Source organism: Eufriesea mexicana, unplaced genomic scaffold, assembly GCF_001483705.2.
Source record: "Eufriesea mexicana isolate 0111107269 unplaced genomic scaffold, ASM148370v2 scaffold1358, whole genome shotgun sequence".
Classification (NCBI taxonomy): Eukaryota; Metazoa; Arthropoda; class Insecta; order Hymenoptera; family Apidae; genus Eufriesea; species Eufriesea mexicana.
This window is the reverse complement of record NW_016909491.1, coordinates 237,790-251,445: the sequence shown is the minus strand read 5'-3', so window position 1 is coordinate 251,445 and position 13,656 is coordinate 237,790. Positions and strand designations below refer to the sequence as shown.

At 49.0% G+C, this 13,656-nt stretch overlaps 2 protein-coding genes across 3 annotated transcripts in view; both read left to right on the top strand.

The window, feature by feature from the left end:
- The first annotated feature begins 336 nt into the window (after positions 1-336).
- On the top strand, positions 337-1,171 carry LOC108548104 (microsomal glutathione S-transferase 1). The gene is made up of 2 exons (XM_017900877.1): positions 337-681; positions 763-1,171. Exons 1-2 carry the CDS (start codon positions 553-555, stop codon positions 1,084-1,086), a joined length of 453 nt encoding a protein of 150 aa, XP_017756366.1. The 5' UTR covers positions 337-552; the 3' UTR covers positions 1,087-1,171.
- A 7,567-nt stretch (positions 1,172-8,738) lies between these two features.
- Sdb (SAXO downstream of blistered) overlaps positions 8,739-13,656 on the top strand; it is a 37,464-nt gene continuing 32,546 nt past the window's right edge. The window contains exon 1 of one of the 2 annotated variants that reach the window (XM_017900875.1): positions 8,739-13,626. In XM_017900875.1, coding sequence (XP_017756364.1) covers positions 9,955-13,626 — 3,672 coding nt within the window. In that variant the 5' untranslated portion in view covers positions 8,739-9,954. The remainder of the gene's footprint in view (positions 13,627-13,656) is intronic. The other variant, XM_017900874.1, reaches the window with a different exon arrangement.

The window sequence follows — 13,656 nt, the reverse complement described above, 5'->3', positions numbered from 1 at the left end:
TTGTACAAGATCTAGCAGTAATGACCAAACAAAGGCAAGCATTGTATAACTCGTTCTGATTGGATAATATTGGACAAAAATGCAGTAACATGAAGTCACTAGGCACTGATAATTAATAAATATACGCGAAATCATTATATTATATCTTATATGCTTAATGAATATGTATCTAGTTAAATCATATTTTTGAATTTAATTAAAAATTATAGTATTATATAAATATTAAAAAATAAAAAGGCACAATGGTGTAAATATTAAAATAAAGCAAATATAAAAAAATACTCCAAAAAAATACCCTTATCATTCTTTAGTCATAACTTGTTTTTAGCAGCATCACACAGCCAAATAGAAACTTGTCGATGCACGATGATATTAAATTTTCTCGATTCATCCCCACTCTGCTCTTAGCAGCTTATCACGAATACATGAATTACCACAGCATTACAGTTTTTATAGTTGGAAGTTTTAACGCAATTTGCTACGTGCCGTTTAACCAACGTGGTTTATCAAATTAATTTTCACTGAAGAAGTTTGCAATCTACAAATTGCACAATGGATAAATTAAACGCGTCTATTTTAAACCCCGAACTATTCAGAATTTTTGCATTTTGGGGTAGTGTACTTGCTTTAAAATTAGTTTTTATGGCACCATTGACTGCACGCTACAGATTTAAGAAATTAGTATGTCTTTTTTTATAATATACAATAAAAAACATTTTCATCTGTATCTTGTACAAAAATATATGCTTTTTTTTATTGCAGATATTTGCAAACAATGAGGATACCGCACATATGAAAGGAGCAAAAGTTATCTACAATGATCCTGACGTTGAACGCATACGTAGAGCACATTTAAATGATTTAGAAAATATTCTTATATGGTATATTGTTACATTTCTGTGGTTAACTACTGAACCTTCTGTATGGTTAGCTTCACTTTTAATCAGGAGTTTCGTGATTGCTAGAATTGGTCACACTTTGGTATACGCTATTGTTCCAAAGCAACCTCACAGAGCAATTGCCTTTTTTGTTGGTTTTGGTCTTACTGCGTATCAAGCTATTAGTACTTTGTTACATTACATGTAATTCCAATGTTAAAATGAAGTACTGAATATATTTTTGTTATATATTTTATATAATAATTTTTATTAGTGTCATGATTATTAATAAAATGGGGTTTAAAAATTAAAAACTCTTCTCTGCACTGAAAAATCTTATTGTCAAACATATATAAAAATAAATTTGCAATAAGTAGGTATATTATATATACATAAATTTTTTTAATTAGATCCATTTAATTTAGCGAATTGAAAGCATATATTTTATTGTACCTATTGGAATTTTAAAAACAATTCAAGTCTTATATTATTTTAATTCTTTAATATTGTTACGAATGTTTCACTCGACAATGTTACTCTGATTTTTACTACCATATAACAATATTTATAGAACCGATGTATCAATTTTGTTCATTCAATTTGTTAATTTCATAAAAGACATTTTAGTGAAATTTCAAGATTTTTGTAGAAATTTTTTTCAATTTAATTACCAATTGGTAACAATGTTTTAGAATAAAGTTTATTCGTACATTTAATAGTGACAAATTGAAATGTGCATAGCAAATGGGAAAAGATGAACATAAATTAGGAAATGAAAATAATATGATTGCATGCCAAGATTTATCTTTAGAATACACTGTCAATATTATTAGACCTTGTACTTTTGGCATTTGCATGTATTCTATGAGTAAAGACGTATTCTTCAGAAAAATTAAATATATGATTTTTGAACCCAGGTTAGGTGATTTTATAAAAAGTTTTAACTTCTATTCTTTTCTGTTATATTCTAACATGAAATGGGTTAACAGGTGTGTTAGTAACTTCTTTATAAATGTATCAGATAGTGCAATTTTAGTTCAGTACGATACATCATATAATTGTATGATTGTATAGATTTGCTTTTACAAATAGAGCAAGAAAACAATGGTAATGATGTTATATTACGCTACTGCTTAGACGTATGAACAAATGAGAGCACGCACACATTTGTTTTTTAGCAGAAACAGATATATTTGTCATCATTGTAAGTTTTGGTTCGCGTAAACTTGTTCTAGTTTTACAAGTTTAAAGAGAATTAATTATCAGATCCTCGTATAAGTTACATGTTGTAACTCAAAACATTATACAAATTTTAAAGTTCTTAATTTTTAAAGACTTTACGACCGAAATTGAATATAAATTATTTTTTGATTAAGAATTGCAAAATTTTATACGTAGCACTACTTTATAATTGTTTTCATTGTTTTTCATATTATAGTTAAACGAGTCTATCAAATTATCGTCGAAATAAGGTCTAATCACGATTTCAAAATCTACTGCGTTTTTATTTGGAAAATTTAGTTGCAAAATTTCAACCGTTATTCTCCAACGGTTATTTATATTCGAATTATAAATATCGTCCCTGCAGGTTGTTAAATAGTGAAAATAATCGAAATACACTTACCATGCTTCGTTTGTGTGAGTAATGTTTTTGTAACGATCATTTCCGGTAGTCCGTATATTGCCGCGTATAATCTACGCAATGGAAACGAATTGCGCGTGTGCAAAGGTTGTTATGCGCGGTCGTCATGACGACGTTGCCTCGACGCCAATGGGCGCGGGAACGTCAGACGTCGCGATGTATCTGTGAGGTGCGAACCGCCGTCGGTGCAACGGCGTCTAGCCGTTACCGAATGTGTGCCAAACATTCGTTCGGTTTCGTCGGAAACAATGCGTTGTTTCATTGCATCCCTCCAAACGATTAGCGACACCGCAGCTTGGCAGTGATCGAGGAACCACTGTCATCTCGCATCGAGCCAATGATCGATACGTTATGTAGAAACGCCGCTAGAAAGGTATAACCGTAGGTAAGTGCTGGTTTAATTTTTTAAACGTCAATCAAAATTTCGCTGTTCACATTTATCGAGAATATTTTTGACATTTGGAAACGAAAGGGAAGAAGAGATATCGATAAGAGATTTGAACGTACATTTAATACCAGCTTCGCGATCATCCTTTCATTTAAAAACTTTTCAATTACTTAATCCGAAACACGCGAAATACGAAAAAGGCCGGGCTCCAAGCGAGGAACGTTGAATAAATTCTTTTCTCCCTTTGACTCGATAAAAGTACGACTGTCTTTGTACGTGGTACATAAAATCCGACGTAGCTTGTCTTTGATCTGTCTCCCAGAAAACGCAATATCTACGATCTTCCCTTTTCTCGAAATTTGTAATCTCAAATTACAAGATAGTTTTCCTCGCGTAGCCATTTGCTGGACTGTAAATAGAAATAACTTTCGTGCATCGAAGGTTCGAATATCGCACCGGAAATGCGTAAAATTTTCGTAGCCCTAACGACGACGGTTCGCGTATCGCCGACAGCGGTGTAATAACGGTTGCCGCTTTACAGGGGCTCTGCACACGGTCCGATTATCTCACGAGCGTCGCTATTCCTTTGAAGACCTTAACGTTCGGTGCACCGGCGATCAATAACGATTAACGAAATTAATTATACGCCGAAGGAAAGCGAAGAAGCCCGAAAAATATCGCGTTAACCTCTAAACGGTAATTCAATTTTCTTACATATTCGCGGTTTCGTATACCTCCGCTATAAGCGCACCTTTATACGACAATTGTGATTGATTTTCACCGCGCTTACTCCTACCATTTACTACATTCCAGGCGTATGTGGATTGCGATATGGCCCGTTCTTTCAGTACGCGTTCATGTACCTTCTATTGTTTCATCAATACTCTCTCTGGTAACCGCATCTGCAGCGCTAGAGAGATATACATGTATATTCGGCCGCGCGGATACATCCTTGCATAAGCCCGATCTCCGTTATTCCGTTGATCCCGATAAAATTCCACGCAAAGAAGGTCGCACGCAAAGCGTTATGTAGGCCAGCTATGTCTTCGAACGTCTTACCGAAAAATGTTAATATTATCCATCGGTCAACACGATGATTCCCCGCGATGCGTGCGTGGCACGCGGCTGATTACAAAGGGGCCTCGTATCGACTCCTCGTTTTTCGCTCCCGACGTCCCCCCGTTTCGTGCGTGCACGGCCTTTAGCCCGCTGTGCACGCGGTCATCGATAGTCCCGACAATTTTCCGTATCATGCGGTCTCGTCTTACGCGTTACTACCGGACAAAATTGCATTGCATCGTATCGGCTGTCAGGCACCCATCCAGCCCGACCGCGATTCAATTCGTGCCAGAGTTAATATCAAGAACGTAATTACATTTCCATTGATATCCGTGCCAGCGTAGCCGACTGTCACCTTTATGACAGCGAAATCTGCCCCAACAACGCTGTCCCGATAACGCCAAGGCGTTAGGCCAATTCAGCGTTATGCACGCCTTTCGATCAATTCGTTCGCTCTTTCTTTAACTTCTTTCGTCGCGCCTGCATCGGCCGTCTGTCCTAATTCCAGGCCCCCTTTGCCACGCGAGGCCCTCGAATTGGGTCTGGGCAGACGAGTTTCTCAAGTACGCGCCGCACGAAAAAGATGATTAATTGCGTCGCGTCGCGCGTATATGGAGCGATGTTACTTGTAAATGCAGATTGACAACCACTGTATAAGTCGGTAATTTAGTGTCATGGTCGTATACGGAGAAACGCGATCTCTCGTCTACCCGCGTACGCCCAGCATCGTACGTACGTACACATCTCGATGGGTTTTACGAACACTCTGGAATATTTATCGCTGTATTAAGAATTGTTCCCGGAGACTCTACCCCGTGAGCAAGCCGAACGAAACAGGCCATGACATCACAGCCTGCAAATGCATTCGTATCATCCCCCTACCAGCCCGGTTCGAGATGCGAAATTCGTATGCCCGATTATGGACCGTTTGCCTCGGATGCAACGAGAGACGACGCCTCTTCTTTTCCTTTTCTTCGTCTCCCGTTGCCTCGACGTACTATAAGCTTCCTTTAAACGTAAATCAGCGAGATACACGGATGCGTTCCCGTTCCGGGGATCCTTATTCGTAATCGCAGGGATCGGAGCGATTTTTATGCCCGGCTCGTCGTTGAAATTACCGTCCAACTTTTCATTACACGCTCGAAGCCGCTGGTTAAACCGCTTAACGGTCTTTTCATTCGGTTTAACGTAATTTCGTTTGGCTTCGTTGATCGCGTTATTGCACGTTTTCCACGCCACTGTTCGCCGCATCGATACCGGGCTCCATTGTTCGCTTGTCTCGTCGATAAAATTCGGCTTTTCCGGCTCTCCGCCGGTTCCTTTCGATCGAACCTGGTCGCTCTGTTCCACCGATAATTTCCCCGGGACCAAGTGGTCGATAATCGAGTACCGGGAAGCACCCCGTGCTCGCGGAATTTACGCGCGACGACGCGGGGCTGCGCGAGCTTCGATGACTTTGCGCCAATGTCACGCGTGAAACGCGTCCGATGGAAACCACGCGTGGCCGTGCGTTCGTCTCGCTTTGCGCCACGCTGACGAGAGCAGAGGCTCGAAGCGTGTCGCAGGAATAACGAAAGCTGCGGAACGCGTGCGTTGTCGGGGAAGGAAAATTCATCTCTCGGGAGAGGCGGCAGACAGTTGGGCGCGGGGGATAGTCGAGATTAGATTCGGAGAGCGGAGGCAATTGAATTCTTTCTCCGGGAAGAACTGCAGGGGGCGTATTTTAATTATCCGCGAGTGCGTTATTTTGTGTGGGCCGATACGCGAGATCTCGAGGACGATAGAGGGGTCTGTGCAGAGGTCAGGCTACATCGCTTCGTCTTAGAAGCGGAATTACAAAAGTTTCCCTTTTAACGTTAATTAATAAGAGAAGGCGCCGTACCGTGCTTCATTATAGCATGATCCATTATAAAAGGAGCCAGCCAGGGCTGTCTTTCATGTTGGCCAAGCTTTCGATTCCCCCGAGAGGGACGTGGAAAAGGATAGCCTGATTTACGCAAGGCGACTGACTTTTTCTTCATATATACTTAACCCTGTTAACCATAAAGATCGACGGACACCCGTGAGAAACGATCGATCTCGATCCGTCGTCGCCTCGTAACATCCTCCGTGATGCACGCGTAAGGCCGCTTAACTGCGCCTCGGAATTCGATCGTGTCCTTCGTCCAAAGCAGATGCGAACGCATCGTGCGAATTCGCCGAGAATTCGCGACCACCTCGGAGCTCCCCGACTCTACCCTTTAGCCGGATTTTCGCGCTGTCCCCGGGGTAGATATCCGGTGGCGGGTCCGTAACGAGCCGGTTTAATTAGCGTCATCGCGATTGTCCGTTCCCAGCGATATTAAAATAGAGAGAAAACTGGCAATTATCGCGTGTGAATGAGCAACGTTTCGAGACGAGTGAGTCACGGTTCGACGGAAGTTCCAGGAACGTTTACCTTGCGCCAAGACGAAGACGAAGCACGGATCGGAGCACGTAAACGTTCGTTCAATGGCGTTTCTATGCCGAACGAGGTGGATCGCATGTGTACGCTCGTTGGTCCCCGGATGACGCGGTCGACCGGTTACTGGTTCGCCTACGGACTTCGACGCATTCGCCAAATACGGAGCACCGAAGTTGGTCTCGCAAGCAGCGCTTGCACGGTTCCTGCCCACGCCGTGACCCGAGCACACTTTTTACGGGAAACGCGTCGGCACGGGCGTGGTACTTTCGCTCCTTAACCGAAATCGATCGCCGGGAGATCGAGATCAATCGTATGCGTCCCCGATTTTTCGGCTAGCCCCGCGTGCACCGGTCAGCCGCGGACGATGATGGATTCGCGGAACGACCACGCGATATTTCCTTATTAGGAGCTCGCGGCTTTTCTCCGAACGTCATTCGCGGCAAGTCATCCGATCGTTCGAACAGCGCGTAAAAATAGCCTTTTCCGAACTTTTCGCGTTCGGACGCGTGTAACTTACGCTTCGCGGAGTGGAAAGGAAAAGTCCGCGAACGCGTTTCCTCCGTATCGTAACCGCTGCTACCTACGATTCCAGTATCGATAACTTACCGATCTCGCCGAGCCGATATATCGCGCGCGGCGGAGACAGCCTAGATCGCGGAGTTAGATCACGACCGGCGCGCAAGCGAAGTTACGCCAGTCCTGATCCTTCCTGCTCAACGTCGCATTTCCTCTTGCATCATCGTCATCGTCAGCATCGGCATTTTTTCCGCGCCAAGGTCGCGCAGATTGTTCCGCGATTCGCGCGACATTTCGTCGACGCATCGGTGAATGATGGAAAAGGAAAGCTCATCGACGATATTACAACGTCGCCTCGAGGCACGCGGAAATGACGGTGTTGCGCAACGACGAGTGCTGCTGGAACACGTCGAGATGGAAATTATAGGGAGCGAAGCAGTGGCGGACGTCGGGAAAGGATGCTCGGGAGAATTTCGGGGCTGCCGGAAACGTGGCATTGACACTGGCGATAAGTCTCCGCGGGCAGGCCAATTCCGCGCGATAAATTTCAGCGCTAGGGGGACGATCTAACGATAATTCCTTCAGCTCTGTCAGCTCGTTAACGACACCGGCGGCGGCGCAATCAGCCACTATATCTGCGATAGCGCACGCGAAAATAATGGCCATCGGTGAGCCAGTCCGACACCTCGAGGGGAACGACGCGGCTCGACGCCGCTCGACGCGGTTCTCTGCGGTCTACGTCATCGCCCGGTTTACATCGAGACATCACGAGGGACCGGTTCCTTGCCGGTGCCCCTTCTCCCGTCTTCTCTCCTCTAGACGCCTTCATTTCGTATTCGCCACCGATCTTATTTCTGCTCGCCACGAAAACATCGCGCGCCCCGATAATCCACCCGCGATCCCTGCCTCCCCGGCTCCGTTTCGGCGCGCGATTTCGAAAAATCGAAAGCCTCGCGCCGGAGGAACTGGAGCATCGAGATCGAAAGTTGAAATATTTGTCCGTGTATCAGCGACGACTCCCCGAAACTGTAATTAAATTTCACTCGAAGGGAAAGCCGGTCGTTGTCGCGAAACGATCGCCTCGGAACGGGGCTAGAGCGTTTTAGGGACCGTATACTTATAGTTTCCACTATAATCTTTCCGCGGTAATCTTCCCGTGCGGAACTCTATTCTCCAACTTATCGAAAGTTCGATCGGTAGCGTACGAGCAAACGACGTCTACTCTTTCCGAACGTCGAGGGGAACCCAGAGAGAAAGAAAGAGAGACTCGGGCGTGGAATGAACGATGGTGGAAAAGAGGCGAGCGTGTCGGCGAAAATTGCATTTGTACCTGTACTGCGTGGCGCGTACGTCGACGTAATCTGCCACGATGGAAAGCGGACAGAGCAAACGCGAGCGTGCTATCGGCTGCGATACTCTTCCCTGCGAAGGAAGCTGCGGACGTACGCGCGAGCGCGGTAAAGTCCGAAGAGAGTTCGTTCCCGTACGTGTTTCGCGTAATGCGCGCGTCAGCGAGCGGGTGAAAGAGAAAACCGTGCGTGCTTTTACGCGCGGAACGCGGCGCGTGAAAATAGAGGCGCGCGTTTACCGGCTTTGCGTTTCCACGCCTGTACGCCGAATTTCGGGGACCCGCGCGTTGCTAAGATCGCGCGAGGATCGAGCGAGCGATGGAACTCGGAATCGAGAGAAGCTTCCGTATTCGCCGTGTTTACCGTGCAAAACTGAACGCAGAAAATTCCGTCACGTGGTTACGCAACCGCGATGAACTTGTAGCGCGAATGAATCGGCGATTAAGCGAGCGCATTCGTGGCGCCAGGTGTACAGCGAATGATGCGAGTGCGGGAAACCTCTATTCTCGTCGGGATGCGAATATTACGGCATCGAGTGGTAATAATAATCGTGAACTTGCGATGGGCGGCGGCGAGAAGCAACGTCGCGATCAGCCAGAGCTGGAACCGACGATTCGCAACGGATAAACGGCCCTGAGCAGAGCGAAACGCAGACAAACACGCGCTGTAGTTCTAGATGGTTATACAATATCGCTGATACCGGTGTTTGCGCGTGCTCTGTCGACCAGCGTACGTGTGCGCGAGTATGCTCGGCGTTTCTCGGTACGAGGAAAAAAGAGAGGGAAAAAATGGGCGAGGAGAGCGAAGAGGTAAACGCGAAACGGAAGAAAAAGGGTAAACAGGCGATTCGAGGTGAATTGTCCTTAAAGAGGATCGGCAAGACGGAGACACGATGCGGGCAAAGAGGGACGAGGACGACGCGGCCGACCCGGTTTGGGAAGAAGAAGAAGAGGAGAAGAAGAGAGGAAGAGAGTATCTCGGCTACCCACACGAGCACGGTGCACAATAAGAATCGGGTAGAAGGATCGTGTACACGCACACCAGCGAGCGAGTACGCGGTAACATCCCACGCCGGGGGACACGCGAGAGAAAAGTAGGGAGACCGGATCGGCAGTTCTCCAGGCAATGGTAGCGACGGAGAGCAACGGTGCACCGTGTGGTCACTAGGCCCAGCGAGCCATCGTCGATGCCACATCGACTCGCGGTACCGGACCGAGAACATCGAAACGAACCTTTTCTCCCGCGTTTTACCACTTCGAAACGTTCTGCACCGAGAGTTACAGACTACACGCGCGTACGAGCACGCGTACAAGCACGCGCACGAGAGAGATCGAGAGAAACGGAGCAACGGGGATAGAGTGAGAAAGCCGAAGAGTGTGTATAATCGTCGGAATACAGGTATATACGTATATATACAGGAGCCTTCAGGGACGAAGAGGAACGAGTTTGCGAACGGGGCAGGTCGTGGTGAAGCTTCAGTCCGGCTCGAGAGATCGCCGGTTAACGAGTCGCGTGTTTCCCACCGTAAACGTTACGGTAGTTTTCGGTTTCGCTGCCATCTCGCCGGTTTCAGTGCGCGACGACAATCGCGAGTTTGGATCCCGAGGGCAGCCTCGCGCGTTGCATTCGCATGAGAGATCGGCACGAGGTCGTGATCTCGAGCGCAAAAGTGAGTCGGAATGACTGTACACGAGAAGACGAGTGGAAAGAGCAAGGGGACGGCGAAGGAAGTCGCCACGACTTCCTCCAGTTCCTCCGATAAGACGACCGTCGAGACGGTCGAGGTCGTGTCGTCGACGAGCGTGGTCGAGGAAGCGAGACAGACCATGGAGAGCGAGTCTAGGAGCAGCGTGATGGAGATGACCAGCGCTAGTCGCGAGGTCATCATGGATTCGAAGGGTAACGTGATCAAGGTCATCGAGTCTGCACCGCAGACCGTGGGTCAAACCTCGTCTACGTACAGAACGGGCAAAACTTCTCAGGACTTGATAGCGCAGGAACAGACGCAGTCGGTGAAACAGGGTAAAATCGTGCGCGACAGTCCACGGAACATCAAGGACGTCGAGGTATATACGGATGACCAGCGTGGAGAGACGTTGGGACGAGTCAGTAGGTTATCCGAAACGCAGAGTCGCAGCGAGTCGCGAGCGGAGACTGTTGAAAAATCCATGTCGTCTACCACGGTAGTGGAGACGTCGTCGTCGATGGAGGATCACTACGATCATCTGTCCAAGACCATGATCTCCAACGGGACCATGAACGGGGAGCATACTCCGAAAGTGCAGTCCTCGTCGAAATCGTACGAGAGCAGACAGGCCAGCAAGGAGACGTACGAGGCGAAGACCAAGGACGGACAAACGATCGCGAATAGCACGAAGATTCGCGAATCCGGTGAGAAGCTAGACGACAATGGGAGAGTGACCGCCTCTCAGAGTCGCAGCGTCGACAACGAGACCACGGTCGTGCCCTCGGACGTAGGTCGGGTTAAACATACGGATGACGTCAAGACCGCGACTAACAAGGTCATCCTCGATTCTTCCTCTAGCACCGCCGTGAGTGAAAGCACCGCGAAGAGCAGCGTAAAAGCGGACAAAATTAGCGAAGTTGTCACGCGGTGCAACAAGCCCGGACAGTCTACGTGGGATGGCACGTTTATTAGCGAAAGTCCGCCATCGGCTAAAGACAAGAATATCTCGAGGAACGTCGAGACGTCTCGAACAGACCGAGACAGCCCTGACAGGGCAAGAGTGGATCGGTTGGTTTCAAAAATCAACGCCGATAATATGCAGGAGAGCACGTCGAGCGTTGAAGTCTCTGAGTTTCAGAGTTCGGTTATCGATCAGCGCTCGTCGTCCACCTCGACCACGTCGAAAATCGTCATCGACCAGGGTCGAAGTACCTCGAGCAACCTGGAGAGCTTCGATCGGAACGTCTCCTCGATCGCTCGCGAACACGTTTCCACGGACGCGATCGATTTCGCCGGAGGACAGAAGCAGGTTACGACGGAAGTGCAGCCGAAGGGAACGACCCGGTACACGAAACCCGGGGAGTCCACGTGGGACGGCACCTTTGTGACCGAGAAGGCACGAGAGCCACGGAAGAGGAACGTTTCCGATGCCTCCGTGTTTTATCATCCTGGCGGAGACAACGTGATGGAATCGACGCAGAGGACGGATTTCCAGGAAAAGAGTTTGGATGGGAGCTACGAGAAGAAATCCTCGAACGTGGTCCACGTGATGCAGGGTGGCACGGATTCTTCGCGGTTCGTGTCCGAGGAACGTAGAAACGCCTGGGAGGAGTACTACGTGGATGGAACACCTGTTGGCAAAACGGACACCGCGGGCGACAAATTTCCTCCGGCACGGAGAGTCGCGAGACCAGGAGAATCCGCGTGGAACGGACAGTTCGTTTACGAGAAGCCGCAGGATGGCAGCAAGAGATCGTCGGTGGAGAAAACGGTAGTGAGAACCAGCGACGGAAGACACGGTTCCGTGGACGTGCAAGACGTGACGGAGGAGCAGAACGTCTCCAACATGGAGTCCGTTTCCTCGTCCTACGTCGTGGAATACGCGAGCTCCAGCGACGAGAGGAGAAAGACCAGCGAGAAGGTGACCTCGGTCTCTGAAATCATACACGAAGAAGACTTGGCAGATGGCGCGTCCCCGCGTCGACCTACGAGTCCGGAGAAATCGGCAAGGCGAGACACGACGACGCAGAATTACAAGCCTGGTCAGTCTACGTGGGACGGCAGCTTCGTCTATGAAAAACCGCAAACGCCTGATGCTCAGCGGAAACCGGACGCTCGAAGGACGACCGACACTATTGCCATCCGCGACGTCACGGATGACAATTCGATAAACGAGGCGGAAATCTCGACAGCGTCCTACGTGGTCGAGCACTCGTCCAGTCAGCAGAGTTTCACGGATATCAGGGACTCTAGCCTATCCTCCGTGCACGAGACGATCGTATACGACGTGCAACCGGTAAGGCAGGATGGTCCATCGAGCAGATCGGGGACTCCCGAGAAGACACCGAAAGATAGAGACGCCAGGGTTACCAAACCCGGTTCGTCGACCTGGGACGGGACGTTCGTCATGGAGAGATCGCCAGAGGCGAGGAGACCGCCCAGCAGAGAGTCCGTCGGCGATAGATCGATCGATAAGATCCGACCCGAGCCCAGAGAGAGTCCCGTGCCGAGATCGAGGAAGCACGTCAGCGATACCACCCTGGATATCCGTGACACGGCTCAGCGAGTATCCAGCAGCTCGGAAGTGTTCAGCAATTCCTTCGTAATGGAGCAATCCACTTCGCACGAGAGTTACTCGGACTCGTCGAACGTGGACTACTCCACGAGCTCCGTGGAAACGGTGATCGTCCGCGACGGCGTCCCGACGACCGTGCAAAAGTCCGTGAGGATCGAGGAGCCGCCCAAGACTCCCGAGAAGAAGCCACTGGACCGCAAAGGGTATCAGCCGCAAGCGGAAGACTCCGAGTCACCCGAGAAACGTGCCAAGAGTCCCGGCAAGATCGACAGCTCTGTTCGACCCACGAAACCCGGTGCTTCGACCTGGGACGGTTCGTTCGTGTACGAAAAACCCGTCGAAAAGCCGGCAGACGTAGCGCGTCATCCGGATAAGCGAGCTCCGACTCAGACGTCGCCGACAGATGCTGGAATGTTACCAGAGGACAAACAACCGACTTACATAACGGAAAAATCGATCACCCTGTCGGACACCTCGAGGGAGAGTTCCGAATTCGTCAGTTCGACCACGCTCGAGCGAACCCTAGTCTCGGACTCCGAGGTCTTCGACTCGACCAAGGTCTCCACGACTCTGGTTCGCGACATCGACGACAAGAAGCGTCTCACCGAAAAAGGACAATTTCCCCCAGAGTCCCCCAAGTCAGCCACTAGGAAAGAACCCGTGGACGACAGAAGATCCCCGGAAAAAAGTCCCCTAGACAGGTCTGCGAGACCGAGCAAACCAGGTGCGTCCACTTGGGATGGTTCGTTCGTGTACGAGAAACCGCAAGATCAGAAGAAGCAGCCGGCTGATCGAGAGAAGAGACCGACGGATCAGGGAAGGAGAGGATCGAGGTCTCCGACTGGAGACGAAGCTAAGGTAGAGAAACCGGGTGCCGTGGTGCCAAGAGACGACACCACGAAAGTCTCCGTGGTGACCCTGGACGTGTCGGACGTGCGGGACCGGAAGGACACCACGGACGTGGACGTGGTCCAGCGGTCGTCTTACGTGATCGATCAGTCGTCCAGATTCACCTCGGTGCAGGACGTTCGCGACGTGGTGGAGGAGCGTGTCATCAGCGAATTCACGACGGATACGCGTAAAGACGTGGTGAGTAACGACAAGCTATTAGTCAATCTT